Source organism: Dromiciops gliroides, chromosome 5, assembly GCF_019393635.1.
Source record: "Dromiciops gliroides isolate mDroGli1 chromosome 5, mDroGli1.pri, whole genome shotgun sequence".
Lineage (NCBI taxonomy): Eukaryota > Metazoa > Chordata > Mammalia > Microbiotheria > Microbiotheriidae > Dromiciops > Dromiciops gliroides.
The window spans coordinates 250,199,956-250,216,765 of NC_057865.1; the positions used below are offsets into that span (position 1 = coordinate 250,199,956).

The 16,810-nt window shown below is 41.7% G+C and overlaps 1 protein-coding gene across 1 annotated transcript in view; it reads left to right on the forward strand.

The window, feature by feature from the left end:
• The first annotated feature begins 514 nt into the window (after positions 1 to 514).
• Positions 515 to 16,810, forward strand: part of ZDHHC17 (zinc finger DHHC-type palmitoyltransferase 17) — a 113,884-nt gene continuing 97,588 nt past the window's right edge. The window contains exon 1 of the mRNA XM_043966463.1: positions 515 to 674. Within this exon, the coding sequence (XP_043822398.1) occupies positions 582 to 674 (93 nt within the window). The 5' untranslated portion in view covers positions 515 to 581. The remainder of the gene's footprint in view (positions 675 to 16,810) is intronic.

Below are 16,810 nucleotides of genomic sequence, written 5' to 3' on the forward strand. Positions count from 1 at the left end.
GGGCGCCTGAGTCTGCGGCAGCATTAGTTGGGTGCAGAGGGCCGGGGGTCGCTCGGAGCTCCTCACCGGTCGGAGGGTGACCTCTGCACCCCCGGCTTGCGATGCCTGCAGGGCGGGCCGGTCAAGGTCGGCGCTGCCAGTTTTCTAGGTCAAAGTCATTCCCCCGGGCTGCGGGCTACGGGCGGGGCCACGGGCGGGGCAGCTCAGCGTAGCCCGCGGGCGCTCAAAGCCTGCGGGGCGCACCTAGGCGCGCCCTCGCAAACACACCCTCCGGCGCAGTGCAGCACCACCCCCGCGCACCCCAACTCCTAGCCCCAGGAACGGAGCGAGAGGGGAGGGTGGGGGAAGGGTGGAGGTGAAAACGACCGCTCCGCACCGCGGCGCATGCGTAGAGCGCGGGAAGCCCTCCGCGCCGGGCGAGGCTAGGGGGCACGTCACGCAGGGGGGCGGGGGGGGGAGGACGGGGGAAGGGGAAGGGAGCGAAGGGGGCGCGAGGCAGGCGCGCGGCGTCCTCGGAGGCTCGCGCCCGCCCTCCCCCCCGACCCGGCGCGCCCCGCGAGGGTGAAACGCTTTCTCCCGGCATGCAGCGGGGGGAGGGATTTAACACCAAGATGGCGGACAGCCCGGATGAGTACGAGAAAGAAGCGGGTTGTGTCCCCATTCTCCATCCCGAGGTGAGGAGCCGTGCCGAAGCAGGGGGGGGGGGGGTGGGTGGTTGAGGGGGAGAGGCCCGGACCGTCTCCCCCGTAGCCTCCCCCTCCCCCGGGCCTCTCTCTTCCCGGGCACTGTATGAGCGGATGTGTGCGGCGGGGCGCTGGTCCTGGAGGAGGAGGAGGAGGCGGAGGAAGGAGGGGGAGGCCCGGGCGGGGGGGGGGGAGGAGGGGAAAGAGGCGGGAGGGGGCGGCTCGGGCTGACGGGGTGGGGGAGCTGGGGAGGGGAGCCCCGGAGGGAGGCGGCGGCGGGGAGGGGGAGGGGGGTGGGCCTGCTGTTGACAGCGGCGGCGGCTGAAGCCCCTTTGAAGAGGGAGGGGGAGGAGGAAGAGGAGGAAGAGGAAGAAGCAGCTGCGCCTCTGGCTCCGGCTTGTTCTCTCTAGGCAGAATGACAGCCAGACTCGAGGGGGGCGGGGTGGGGGCGGTGAGGAGGGAGCATCACCCGCCTCGCAGGTTCCCCCCTCCTCCCTTTGGACCCGTTATTCTCCATCCATTGGGGGGGGGCTGTGTGTAAATGAGTCAAGTCAACAAGCATTTATTAAGTGCCTACTGTGTGCCAGGCGCCGGAGGTACCAAGAACGGCAGAAACACCTTCCCTGCCCTCAGAGGCAACAAGCATTTATTAGGCATCTGCTCTGTGCCAGATGTTGGGGGTACAAAGACAGAGAGAAATAGCTTCCTTGCCCTCAAGGTCAACATGCATGTATTAGGAGCCTGGGCACTGTGTGTCGGTGGTCAGTCACTGCTGTATGCTAAGGGCTAAGTGTACAAAGAAAGGCCTAGCAAGCAAGGGGCTACTGTGTGTTTGGGGTCCTAAGGAGGAGGAAAACGACTACAGTTCTTGCCTTGGAGGAGTTCTTGGAAACTCGGGGCTTGAGAAAGCTCTGTGTTTAGGAGACCTGCCACTTGTTTCTCCTATCTTCCCCCTGTGAATGAGCTGGTCTCCCACCCTCCCCTTAAGCCGGCACTCTCTACTTGTTTACTTCTGAGTTTTGTTGCTGAAGCTGATCTTGAGTTGTCAGTCACAAGAATGACTGTAAAAGCTGACATTCATATTGCCTTGAAGGTTTACAAAACTTTGGTCCCTGATTATCTCATTTTTGATTCTTACAGCAAACCAGTGAGGTGTAACAATGGCAACAATAACAATTACGGGTTTCATTTGCATAGAACTTTAGGGCAGCTGATAGAGTGCCTGTCCTGAAGTCTGGAAGACTCATCTTCCTGAGCTCAAATCTGGCTTCAGACACTTACTAGCTGTGTGACCCTGGGCAAGTCACTTCACTCTCTTTGCCCCAGTTTTCTCATCTGTATAAGGAAATGGCAAACCACTCCAGCATCTCTGCCAAGAAATCCCCAAATGGGGTCACACAACTGAACACAACTGAAAAATTACTCCAAATCTTATGAAAAACTTTAAGGTTTGCAAAGCACTTTGCAAATTTATTTCTTTTGATCCTCACAGCAACCCTGGGAGGTAACAGTAATAATAGTTGGCATTTATATGGGGCTTTTAGGTTTGTAAAGCTTTCAACATATCTTGGCAGAGATTTAGTAAGCTGAACTGTTTTGGGAGGAAGGGAGCATATATAGGCAAAGTGTTTTGTTTTCCGAAAAAACTGAAAAATCTGGGGACTTTTACATTAGAATAATTTCATTCACCTCTTGATTTTTGTCTATGAAATCTTCCATTTCAGTCCAATTCTGCAATTAAATGCCTTCTGTGTGCAGAATGCCTGTGCTAGGTATCAAGTTTGCCACTCTTATGCCCAAGGAGGTTATGTTCTAGTCAATTAAACAAGCATTTATATGCTGAGCACTGGGAAAGTAGGCTAAAAAGCTTAAGTTGGGTTTAATGTTTTGGAGTTCTTCCTCCCATGCCAATGGACAATTCATCTGCAATTTTATAGTCTTTAAGACATGCCTAGAGCTCTGAGCAGTTTTGTGACTTGCCCTGTTTCATTAGGAAGAGTATGTATGCCTCAGTGGTGGGACTTGTATTCAGGCCTCCCTGACTCTGAAGCAGCCATATTGTATCCTAGTAGAATGCAAACTCCTGGGCTAGGACTGTTTCTTTTTTTTTTTCTTTTTTGTTTTGTTTTGTTTTGGTTTGGTTTGGTTTTTTTTGCAGGGCAGTGAGGGTTAAGTGACTTGCCCAGGGTCACACAGCTGGAACGTGTAAAGTGTCTGAGGCTGGATTTGAACTTAGGTCCTCCTGAATCCAGGGCCAATGCCTTATCTGTAAGGGCTAAAATTCTAGCTAGTCTGTCTAAAATATCTAATGAGTGGTCGCTAATAAATTGTAAGCTTTAGCAAGAGTATTTAAGTGTTTAAGTATTTATTAAAGAGCATTAGGATAAGAGAGAAAGGTAAAAATCTAACTATTTCTAAGAGACCCCATCATCCGACCTGCCACGGTGAGGTCAGGAATCCATGACCAGTGCTTTATCCACTGGGCCACCTAGCTGTTCCCTGTTTCATTTTTTTCCCCCTCATATCACTGGAGATTAGTATTGTGCTTTGCACACAGTAGGTGCTTAACAAGTGTTTGATCTCAAACAGGGGTGGCTTGGTCTTTGTGAACAAATGAAAATAAAAGTAGAAACTTAAATCTTGCTTTAAGCTATGCAAAATACTTTAAATATTCTTGCTTGATCCTGGCCACAGTCTGGTGAGATAGGTTCTACAAATAGTATTCTCATTGTACAGATAAGGAAACTTAGTCTTAGAGAGGTTAAATAATTTGCATCATAAATGAGATTAAACTTTTCAAATAGTATAGTTCTTTATTAAAAGATGGTCTTTTAACATTTCCTTGTGGTTTTTTGGTTTGGTTTGGTTTTGTGGGGCAATGAGGGTTAAGTGATTTGCCCAGGGTACACAGCTAGTAAATGTCAAGTGTTTTGAGGCCAGAATTGAACTCAGGTCCTCCTGAATCCAGGGCCAGTGCTTTATCTTGTGTTCTTTAAAAAAAAAAAAAAGGATTGGTAATAAATTACGGAACTGCCAATAGATTCTGTGTATCTGACAGCCTTTTGTAATGTTATTGTGGACAAGAATAAAAGATGGACCCTGGATGATAGTATTGTTAGGTGGATTCTTAGCTGGTAAAATAGCCTTCATCAAAATATTGATCAGTAGATGTCAAGGCAGAGGGAAAACTCTCGTTGTATATAGGGTCTTTTCTTGGGCCTTGCCCTGGTAAGCATTTTGTCAGTGACTTGGATGAAGACAAAGGAGACATGCTTATCAAATTTTCAGTTCCCATAGCTGGTAGGGATAGCTAATATATCGAATGACAGAATCAGGATTCAAAAAACTCTCAGGAAGCTGAAACAAGGCCATACTGAACCAGACTGATCCATGCAGCAAGCATTTATTGCCTACCAGGGGCCAGGCCATACAAAGACAAAAACAGTCCCTGCCTTCAAGGAGCTTCCATTATATGGAAAGGAAACATTCGTAAGAAATCAAATTCAAAATAAATACAAAGTAATGTCTGGTGAGAAGACATTGGCAACTGTGGGAATCAGGACTGACTTGTAGCATTTAGGTGACATTTGATCTGAGCTTTGAAGGAAGCCAGGACATCTGAGATGGAAGTGGAGATCGGGTTTGCCATCCTTATCATGGGTCCTTCGTTTTCTTAGAAGACCAGAGACATGGCTGCAGATGCCTTCACTTGCACAGAATTGGGTTTAAGAGTCTGACATGACTGAACAACAGCAAAAGGCAGTGAGCCAGCCTCTGAAAAGTGGAGGGTCCTCATGGAGGAGGAATATCAGAAAGGTCAGTTTGACAGGAATGTAGAGTGCATGAAAAAGAGTAAAGGGAATTAAATGGAAAGGAAGCTGGAGGCAAATTATGAGGGAGACCTGAATTCAGTTCCCATCAAAGACACGTGTGACCCTGGGCAAGTCATTGAACTTCTCTATGCTTCAGGCTTTTTCCTCTGTAAAATGAGGTGATTGCACTTGGTTGTCTTTTTATTTTTTTTATTTTTTAAAATCTTTTTATTTTAGTGAGGCAATTGGGGTTAAGTGACTTGCCCACGGTCACACAGCTAGTAATAAAAAATTTCACAGCTAGTTAAGTGTCTGAGGCCGGATTTGAACTCAGGTCCTCCTGACTCCAGGGCCGGTGCTCTATCCACTGCACTACCTAGCTGCCCCTTGGTTGTCTCTTAAGTTCCTCCCAGCCTGAAAATTCATATTCTTATCCTATGTAAGTTTATATTTGATCTTGAAAGCAAGAGAGATTCTTTAAGAGGGCAGACTTGTGTTATAGGAATATCAGTGTGACATATGTGGGGAATGAATTGAAGAGAGGTGCAGTGTGGAAGCAGGCAGCCTAATGAGGAGCATTTTGCAATAAATAGTTCAGACCAGAGGTTATTGGGACCCAAATCAGGCTGTATGAGCAGAGAGAAGGAGATGGATATGAGATACATTGTGGAATTAGAATCGATAAGACTTGTCAACTATTTGGCTATGATTGGTGAGAGAGAAGGAAAGGTTAAAGATGATATTGGCATCTTCCATAGAGAAGAGGACATGAGGATGAGGGGGACGATTTAGGGCATGTAACATGTTCTGTTTTTGGACATGTTTATTTTGAGATCCAGTTGGAGATGTCCAAATGGTAGCTGGTTATATAAGACTGAAATTCAGGAGAGCTATGGTTTGGATATATAGATATGGGAGTGTTTTGCATAGAGATGATAGTTGAACCCGCTAGATCTGATAAGATCACCAGTAGAGAATGTAGAGAAAGTATAGAAATAGATGTGTAAGGGATTGCATTTAGGTTCCCCAAATTTATAGTGCAAGTACAAGATGGGGGAGTCCTGGTTAGACAATAACAGTTTGTGTGGGGGGAAAAAACCTTAAACATTGTAGTTGATGGCAGGATGAAGCTAAATCAGTATGAGTCAGGTTGGATTAGAAGAACTATGGTGTTCAGAGCAAGGGAGATAACAATTGACTTCAGAACTGATCACACTATACCAGAAAACATACAGCATTTAACCTCAAAGTGTCTCACTGGCAAACTGGACTATGTCCACAGATATTCAGCCATGATATTGAAGGGTTCCAATACTTTGTTCAGTTGGAATCATTAAAACAAACAAACCAACCAACCTCTGGATATTTAGCCTGGATAATTATCATTTGTGCTGAGGGTCAGTCTCTAGTGGACTTGATAGAGAGCTTCCTTCAGGTAAAGACTAGCCAGGTTCAAGTCTTACCTCTGATATGTACTGGTTGTGTGACCTTAGGGAGACCCCTTAACCTTTCTGGTGCCACCAGGTTGATCTTTGTTAGAGGGATCTTTCTCACTTGGAAGTTGTGTATGACAATGAAATCATAATTTTGGCCCCCTAATATATGGATATGGCTAGAGATCTGGATGGGTCCTTAGAGGCCAAATAGTTCAGCCCCTCATTTTACAGAGGAGGGAACAGAGGCCCAGAAAGATCAAGGCACTTGGGCAAGATTACACTGCTAGTGACGGGTAAGATTTGAACCCTCATCCTATGACTTCAGTGCTATGATAATTAAATCATTTTAATTGCTCCTCTAATTTCAGGTAGTATTGTTCTCTCCACTTTACAAGTCAGGAAACTGAGGCTCAGAGAAGTTGTCACTTGCCCACACAAGAAATAAGCAAGTGTCAAAGTTGTGACAAGGAACTAGACTCTGCCTAGAGTCATCACAGCTGTCTTACTAAAGCACAGAGGCCCAAAGGAGAGGCTTAATAGGATAGAGCTGTCTTAAAGTATTTGAAGCCAGCCATGTGAGAGAGGAATGAGACTTCTTCTGCACTATGGGCTCGCAGAGTGTCAGGACTGCATTTTAGCTAAACTTTTTAGCTCTTCCTAGCACACAATTCTCAGCTTACATTAAAGACTTGGTTGAATTCTCTGTGCTTCAGTAGAACAGCTTGGCATATTCAGTGGGGAGAACACTTAGATTTGAGTCACTGTCTTGTCATTTACTAGCTATGTGATCCCAATAGACCTTGTCTAATTCCACAGTGATAATGACTTCTCTGGGTCTCAGTTTCTTCATCTATAAAAATGGATTTGGAGCTAGGAACTGGGTTCAGATCCTAGCTGCCCACTTACTACCTCAGTGGTGACCTTGATCAAGTAACTTCCCCTTTCTGAGCCTCAATTCTTATCTGTAAAATGAGGGAAGTAAACTAGATGGCCTCTAAGGATCCATCCAGCGCTAAATCAATAACTACTGTACAAAGAGATGATATTTGAACCCTTCCAGTCTGATAAAACCACCAGTAGAAAATAGAGAGAGAGAATAGGGATAAATTAAAAATGGAACATTAGCTAAAGCTTGATATGTATCTTGCATTCCTCTTTGACTTACAGAAGTTTCTTTAAGAGTAAAAAAGATCAAGGACAGCTAACTATAAAGTACTTCATAAAGTCCAGTCACTGTATTGTAGAGATGACATTTCCTCTTTGCCCTTCTTCTTTTTTTCCCCCCAGGGCAATGAGGGTTAAGTGACTTGCTCAGGGTCACACAGCTAGTAAGTGTCAAGTAGTGTCTCAGGACAGATTTGAACTCAGGTTCTCCTGAATCCCGGGCCGGTGCTTTATCCACTTCGCCACCTAGCTGTCCTGCTCATTGCCCTTCTAACATAATTGGGCCAGGAGGAGGCACGGGTGGCTCCTTTCTCCTTGTTGCCAGTCAGTAATCTCTCTTCCTTCAAGGTTTATTTCATTAGTTTTAAGCCAACCTGTCCAGATCCTTGTTGCACTTATCCTCTGATCCTCAGATCATTTTCCTTTTTTTCTGAAGTTTAGTAACAAACAGTCTCTTTCGACCCTATCTCTTTCCCTTATATTTAAGAACCACAATATACACATTTTTAAGGTACTCAGTATCTTAGGAGTTGTCTCAATTTTCAGGGAGGAAAAACACCATAATATACTTGCTTCTTTGAGGAAAAATTTAATAATTTTCATGATACTGTGAAAAAGTAACCTTAAATATTTGTCTTAAAATAAGAGAATAATAATAATATAATAATATCTGACATTTATGTAGTGCTTACTATATAATTGGATAAATATATAGACCAGCTAGACCGGTGTTTTTTAAACTACCAGCCCAGTACACAAAACTTTTACCATCAAAAGTTGTTCTTAAAACCTATGCATCTTAAGAAATAGTTTTTCTCCTTCCTACAGCTCCATGCTAACTAGCTGAGAGTTGCGGAGTTGAGGTTGCTAGTGTGTACAAGATAGTCTGAAACAAATAATTTAGTCTCTAATATTTTGAGAAATCTAGGTGGCCTGGGGAAATGTTTTATCTTTTTATGAACATTTGCTTTTCTTTGAATCGACATAGATTTACTCATTTTTTTCCTTTGTATTCACTTACTACTACTACTAGAATATAAGTTTCTTGAGGTTAGGAACTATGGCACTTTTATAACTGTATCCTTATTGCCTAGAATGGTATATGTAGCAGACACTTAAATTGTAGTAGACTTGTTGATTGATTGATTGAGTTCTTAGAGGCTGTGCCAATGAAGTTAGAATCTCTGGCAGCTCCTACTAAGCTGGAACAGTTTCAGTTACAAATCCAGTGATAAACTGTGTCTGTTGTCCAAGTGACAGCTTACCTACCTCTAGAGAGGCTTCTTACCAGCTTAAACATGGGTGACATGGGGAAAATCCTATGATTTTGGGGAAAAAATAAGGGGAAAAAAGCTTCTATGAAGGAAGAAGCTGTTTGAATACAGAAAAAGGAACACACACGGACACATGTATACTATGTGTGTATGTATACACGCACATATATACACACACACACACAGATTTATGTCTGATGGTAGCCATCTCAAAATTGCATGACAATTTGCTGGTATATTTGAAAGGAATAGCAAGTTGTACATAATGGACTTGCAAGCTCAGGGCAATCCTCTGGTGTTTTTTTTAATCCTGCTTTGTTATTTTATTTCTTCAGTTCATAATAAAATAATTTTTTTTAAAAAGAGAGAATGTATAGGGAAATATTATGGACCCTTGAAATATTAAAATACAGGTTCAGTTATCATCTCTACACAGATGGATCCTGTGTTTGTATATCCAATTCTGTTATCTCTCCTGAGCTCCAGTCTCACATCCCTACTTATTGGACATTTGAATCTGATATCCCACTCAACCAGGTTAAAACAGAACTCAGTTTCTTTTCCCTAAACCCTCTCTTCTTCCAAACTTCCTGCCCAGGTTTGTAGTCTTGGAATCTCTTCCTTAATGTAAGTTCTCTATACTAGTGAAATGCCAGATCCTTTTCTACACACATATTCACATATAGTCTACTGTGGTGGAAAAGAAGTTCCTTGAAGGCAAAGACTTTTGTTTTTGTTGGTCAACAAATATTTATTAAGCATTTATTATGGGACAGCTAGATGGCTCAATGGATAGAGCACTGGCCCTGGAGTCAGGAGGACCTGAGTTCAAATCCGGCCTCAGACACTTAACACTTACTAGCTGTGTGACCCTGGGCAAGTCAACCCCAATTGCCTCACCAAAAAAAGAAAAAGCATTTATTATGTGCCAGGCCTAGTGCTGAATGCTGGGGATGCAAAGATGGGTAAACATAGTCTCTATCTTTATGGAGCTTACATTCTAATGAGAGAGACAATATACAAATAATTATGTACATATAAGATATACAAAGTGGATGGATAGTAATCTCTGTAGGAAGGCTTTAGTCTTGGAGGAAGCTAGATAAGGTCTGGCAGAAGGTAGAATTTGAGCTAAATTTGAAGGAAGATTTGAGGTCTGGAGGGTGGGATCAACAATGCAAAGGCATGGAGTCAGGAAATGAAGTGTGCAAGGAATAGCAAGTAGGCCTGTTTAGCTTGATGGTACAGTTCTTCATGGAGGAGAGTAAAATTTAAGAACACTGGAAAGGTAGGAAGGCACTGTGTTGTGGAGAACTTTAAAGGGCCAGTCAGAGAAATTCATATTTGGTTCTGGAAGTAGTTGAGAGCTTCTGGAATTTATTGGGTAGAGGAGGTTGCATGATCATATCTGCACTTTAGGAAGAATCACTTTGGCAGCTAAATGGAATATGGCTTGAAGTGAGGAACTGAGACTAACCAGAAGACTTGCAGCAGTCCAGGAAAGATGTGATAAGAGCCTACTCCTCAAATGCGGCCTCAGACACTTGACACTTACTAGCTGTGTGACTGTTAAGGGTTAAAATTCTAGCTAAACTGTCTAAAATATCTAATGAGTGGTCGCCAATAAATTATAAGCTTTAGCAAGAGTTAGACTTTTAAGCATTTATTAAGGAGAATAAGAATTTGGTAAAGAGAGAGAAAAAGGCCTAGATTCCTATCTATTAAAGGGAGAGCACATTTCTAGCTCCCTTCTCCGCCAGAGTCCAGAGGAAAGAGAGCGAGACTGAGCGCCAGTCTCTTCCTTCCTCCTCCCACTAGTCCGCGTCACTTCCTGACTCCTGGTCTAACCCCTCAAAGACCTTCCCTTCATGGGCAGAACTCTTCTACAGTAAGTATCCAGCAGGTGGCGTTATTCCAATCGTTACAGTCCCCCCTGTTGTTCCTCAAGAAACAAAATGTTTCCTTGACGGAACAGTAAAAAGAATATAATAACTATTGCTAACTAATAATATGTGAACAACAATATAGAAAAGGAAGAGAGGAAAGTTTTGTCCAGAGGGGCGATTTTTTTTTTTGTCCTCATGAACCAACGCTTTGACATTAGTCTTGCAAAGGGAGGGCCTCTGCAGAGAATACATGTTACAGATGGTGTATATTATAACAGAAAGAGAAAAAAAACAACAAAAACAACAAATCAAAACTGTTCATTTAAAGTCTCTGAAAGTCTTTTCTCAGATGTCCTCTAGGTGTAGTCGTGGAATGGAAGTCTTTTCAGGGGTTGATGTGTGGATGCTGGTAATCAGCCAGGAAAATTTCCTACAAAATTGAGCTTAACACAACTTTAAATAGCTTTGTCAATAATCAAATCAAACAATGAAAGTTCTCAAAAACATGTCTAAGGGAATTCAGAATCTTAGTTGTTACACATGAAACATATAATAAAACAAAAATTGAAACATTCTTTAAAATTATAATATTACTATAGTCCCCCCTTATGGAGGGTAATTGAGAAGATAATTGCTGCAATATTAATTATTAAAAATAATTTTATCTGTTTCATCACTTTTTGCATCATCTGCCTATTATCCTCATGCCATTATGAGAAATTTTAAAATCTAATATAATTAGTAACAGATGTCAAGGCCAAATTCAACACTGTTATTTATCATGACACCTGAGATAATTATGGGGTTACCATAAAAGAACAGAGAAAATGATGGGATATGAGCATTCCCACACTTGAGCAATATGTACTGCCATACAGTATGCCAGGCTTAAAATAGGTGGATGGAATATATGTCCATGCCACCGAACATATTGGAGGAAACTGAGTCAGACTTAATCAGATACATGGGATTGAGATGTTCCATGGCATCAGGCAATAGGAGGGAGCATAGAAGCCAGGTGTAGAAATGAGATGGGTGGGATGAATACTTCCAGCCATCTGTACAATATTGTGGGGAAAAAGAGAATAAAATATTAAACCAAGAGAATCCAACCTCAACTTTGTCAAAAGCCGTTCCCTCGGCCATACCTTGACTTCATGCATGTCTCCCCTCATGTGGACAGTTCAGTGTCTGCTCTTGCATGTATTCCTCTTGTGATTGGATGGCATCTTGGCCACTGGCATCTGATAACTCAGAATAAAGGCAATTAATGTCTTAAATGATAAGTTCCCATAATCCAAGTCTCATATGGATTTAAAAATTGAGGATAATAAATGATTACAAAAAATGTGAATACATCTTGACTCAGAACACAATATATAATTATGCAACAATTTCAAATAATACCTCTTTTTACTTAGTATACAATTACTTTTGTGAAAAATCTGAACATACTTAAATACAAGTTAAAGCACAACAGAATCTCAAAGAACTTTTTTTTTTGAAAATAGAAAACTTTTAACAAATGTTCCCCTCTTTTTTTTTTTTTTGGAATATGCTTATCAAAAATATACTTCTAGAATCAATTTATACTTGCCATGGCACCAATTTGCCAGGGAAATGCTTTAAAGAGTTGATCAAATAATCAGTTGAGAAAAAATAACAAAAACAAACAACTCAGAATATGGGAGCACAATACTCCTAGAATTAACACTGTATTATGAATCCAAACCATCTTGCAATTTTTTCAAAATTAGATAAATTGAATAGAAGAAAATACACATGGAACAATAAAAGACAGTGAAATTCAAACTAAGGAAATCTAATGAACATGAACTTAAAGAGTATTATAAAATATAAACTTGATCACCATGACTAAAAGCTTTTACAAATATTCTCCTTGTTTTAAAAACTAAGTATAAAACACAATCTCAAAAGCAGGAAAATCTCTATGAAAATAAACCATACCATTAATTTCAAAATGTATATGTAATAGCATAGAAATCCTATGTAACCTCTGAACTGACATTAATACTCTGAATGAATTCAGAACACTTTTGATTCCGGTATCTAAAATCCCCCAATACTCATATCAATACCTTGCTGCTTACTTCTACATTTCTGTAAAATATGTACCCTTCCATGGCAAAAGAAGCAGAGTCTTGAACTATGGTGATGATTGTCATTCTTATTCAGCTTAAGTTTTTCTTCTTTAACCCCTCTATATTGTCTGTCAGTCTTTTCACCATACAAATGCTTTATAGGATTACTAATTAAAGACAAAAGCAGGTTAGCAAAATTATGAACAAAACAAGCATATCTGGAATTTAAAGGGCTTTCTAAGGTTGTCTCAGAAGCACAGCCAGGCTGGGAAAGGGCTGAGCCTGAAGCTGCAAATGTAGTTAGAGAAAGTTGAGCATGGGCATCAGTTCTCTGGACTTCCCAGGCAGGGGAAGCAATGGGCTTGGCCATGGGAGGAGTAGAGGGTGGGGTTTGGAGAGGAGGGGAGGGACCAGCGCAATTTGAATCAGACTTGATTTTGAACTCAGGCCTGGATTCCTCTTCCCCCACTTTGCCTCCAGGCGCTAGGGGATTAAAAGCTACTAGAGGGTGGGTCATTGCCTCCAGGCATGCAAAATTAGAGCAACAATTACTGTTAGAACTGGGAAAAGCTGCGGGAATCTCTTCAGGTTTCTCTGAAAAAGCATGGTTGGGAGAGGAGAGATATTTCCTTGTGTGAGTAAGTTGCTGGCTCTTTTAACAAAAATAAAAAGAAAAATAGAAAATCCACAAAAACAAAGCATTAACTATGATCTTATCTCCCATTTGTCTGGGTTAAACAGACTAAAATCAAAAATAGGGTAATTAGGGAGTTTAAAAGGTCATTCGAAAAAATTTAAAGGAAAACACCAGTGCGCCAGTACTTAGCAGTTTAAAGGGTAGGGGAAATTTCTACCCAACCAGAAGATCAGAAGACAGGTTTAGCTTTCCTCTTCGTGGTCAGCCATCTGTTAAGGGTTAAAATTCTAGCTAAACTGTCTAAAATATCTAATGAGTGGTCGCCAATAAATTATAAGCTTTAGCAAGAGTTAGACTTTTAAGCATTTATTAAGGAGAATAAGAATTTGGTAAAGAGAGAGAAAAAGGCCTAGATTCCTATCTATTAAAGGGAGAGCACATTTCTAGCTCCCTTCTCCGCCAGAGTCCAGAGGAAAGAGAGCGAGACTGAGCGCCAGTCTCTTCCTTCCTCCTCCCACTAGTCCGCGTCACTTCCTGACTCCTGGTCTTGCCCTCAAAGACCTTCCCTTCATGGGCAGAACTCTTCTACAGTAAGTATCCAGCAGGTGGCGTTATTCCAATCGTTACAGTGACCCTGGGCAAGTCACTTAACCCCAATTGCCTCAAAAAAAAGAAAAAAAAGAGAGCCTACCCCATGGCTGTGTGAATGGAGAGAAAGGGGTGAATAGGAGAGCAGTTGTGAGAATAGAAATGTTAAGACTTAAACAACAAATTGGTTATGTGGGGTGACAGAATCAGGGGTGACATTGAGGCTGTTAACTTGGGTGACTTCCAGGAAGAGGATGGTGCCCTAAACACCAGTAGGAAATTTGGGAAAGGGGGAGAATTTGAGGGGAAAGATATTGTGCTCTGTTTAGGACTTTGGGGGTTTGAGATGCCAATGGGACATCCTCTTTGAGATGTCCAAAAGGTATTTGATGTATAAATGTAGCTCAGGAGACAGACTGTGGCTGACTATCTTATCATCCTCAAAGCTCACCCTCAAAGAGAAGGTTGCTGATGATATCACCCAATCTACAGAGTATAGAGCAGACGTTCTTAGGCTTTTTTGCATCATGGATTCCTTTGGCAGTCGTGGTATAATGGATAGAGTGGTGGGTATGGGGGCAGGAAGATTCATCTCCCAGGGTTCAAATAGCTGTGTGACCCTGGGCAAGTCACTCAAGCCTGTTTGCCTCAGTTTCCTCATCTATAAAATAAGTTGGAGAAGGAAATGGAAAGCGACTCTAGTATCTTTGCCAAGAAAACCCCAAATAGGGTCATAAAGAATCAGACATAAGTGAAAAGACAGCTAAATAACAAAAACAACAATTTATCCCCTACTGACAAGATGTACTAAGGAAGATGCAGAAAGAGCAGAGAAGAACAGGTTTCTTTGTTTTTTATTTGCAATCCCCAGTACATTTAGCTCTGGAGCTTTAGGAAATAAGTCTTAGTGTTCATAATTATCTCAGTAAATAATTTCCTTTGAAGTCAGAGTACATGCCTTATAGCACTATTGTGATGAAATTATAGAAAACCAAGGATTGTGATTATTGGGGACTTTAAAGGTATGAGCATGGTAAAATGATAAATATCTTGTATTATTATTTAATTGTTTTATTTCTGTAAATCTTACTTCCCCCAAAGATAATAAGATTCTTGGAGTTCCCCTCTATTTATAAGCCATCACCTTATTTGTGGCCCAGATCACTTCTTGCCTGGACTGTTGCAATAGCCTTCTGGTTGGGCTCTCTGCCTCAAGTCTTGCTATTCCAGTTCATCTTTCTGTGGGATCCAGGTGTGGGAGTGATTTTCCTAAAGGGCAACTCCCGACCGCTCTTCGATAATAGAATAGCCAGCAGATGTCCATGGTTGCTGCTTTGATGGAGGGAGTTCTCTTGCTGATCTGTTATCATTTAATTGCAAAGAGGATGTTGGAGAAGGAGACCTGGATTCTAGTCCCAGTAAATTTGGTTCATCTTAGGTTTGTGACCTTGGCTGCACTGTTTGGTTTTGACTCTGCCACCATCATTTCCACCGTACCCCTATCCTCCCCAGGATTAGCTCCTTACTGGGAAACTCGTCATCACAGATCGCTTCAACTTTGGTACTCATACTTCATCTGTACTCCATTGGAGGGCAGAACAGAAAAGTCTAATGAAAGCCTCCCTTTAAGGAGAGCCCAGAACTTCAGCCAACTTTTCATTTCCCACCAGTCTCATTGCTTGGTTTTGACTCCACTATCGTCATAGCCTCTTGCTGGGTCCCCTCAGTGTCTGCCCCTCCTCACCCTTTCTAGCTTCCTTTCTTGACTAGATGCAGCACTCTCCTGTGGGCCACCAAGCTGTTTATAGTAAATTCTAGTGGCTCCCAGTTACCTCCAGGATCAAATACAAGTTAGATGACATTAAAGCTCTTAACAATCTGACTGATCCCTTTCTACTTTTTCAGTTTTCTTACGTTTTGATCCCCTCTCCCAACTCTAAAATCTAGCCACATTATCCTCAATCTTTAATGTATCCGAAATCATTTATGTGTCAAAGAAAACATTAATGCTGTGTCAATAATTTGCCACAATGCTAAATCCAAGCCATTTCTAAGAGAGAAATGTAAGAATAGCATAGTCTCTCCTCCTCTTCTCCCATGGCCTTGACATATCCCTGTATCCCAAGACCAATTTGAAGTAACATTTTTAGGAATCTTGAGCTAGGAAAATGTCATAATCAGTTAAAATATAGTTTGAGTCCAATATTCCCTTTTTGAACCACTCCCCTCAAGGACCTGTGAGACCTTCTCGCTGATCAATAAGAAAGTACTTTCTTTATATAAGAAGAGGTCACTTTCCTTTGCTGAGTCACTGTTAATAGTTTCAATTGGTGAGGAAGCCAGGGTAGACTAAACTAGACTGCAGTGTTTGTCATTTCCTTTAATCCATTTGAGAAGCAGGCCTTAGCTTTTGTTCTACCCACTTTCCTCCTAAAGGGTGAAGAAGAGTCAGAGAATTTTAGGCTGGAGTAAATATTCTTAATATTTCATTTTGAACTAAATAAGAGATATATGCTTCCACACTGGGTTTTTGGTTTTTTTCATGTTTGTTTCCTTCAATTTAGAGTATGAGCTTCTTGAGGATAGGCACTGTTTTGTCTCTCTTCATATACTTAGTTCTTAGCATATTGCCACACATAGTAGGTGGGCTTGTTGCCTGTGTGATTTGAAGGTAATACCTTGGCATAAAGTAGTACTAGGTAACTAGGAATGCATAGGGTGGTCAGGGCATACTTGATGAAACGATGATGTCATGAAGGCGCAGGCCAGCTGATTTTGACTAAATCACCATCAGAGAGAAGTGTTTTCTTCTTATTTCAGACCTGGTAGTAACTATTACTTTCTTTTAATAGCTACTACTATGTTGTGTATCACAAACACTCTTCTGTTAATACAGGTTAAATTTAACTACCACAGACATGATGAGAGTGAAAGATCTTATTAAAGATATTTCATCCTGTGGATGCATAGACTGACTGCCTTAGACACAATGCTCAAAGTTATAAATTCTACTTTTAGACTTTAAAATTTGGAACCATTGGTTCTTTTCATCACAGTATTATTCTACATTGGGGAAAAAAAGAAACTGAGAATGAGTTGTTTGCATTACACAACAAGGCAAGCAGGGCTGAGCTGATCTTGACTAATCTACTCTTCTTTTGGCCTGCTGTCCTTTAGCCCCTAACTTCTTAAACCATGGGTGGAGACCCCATATAGGGTCCCATAACC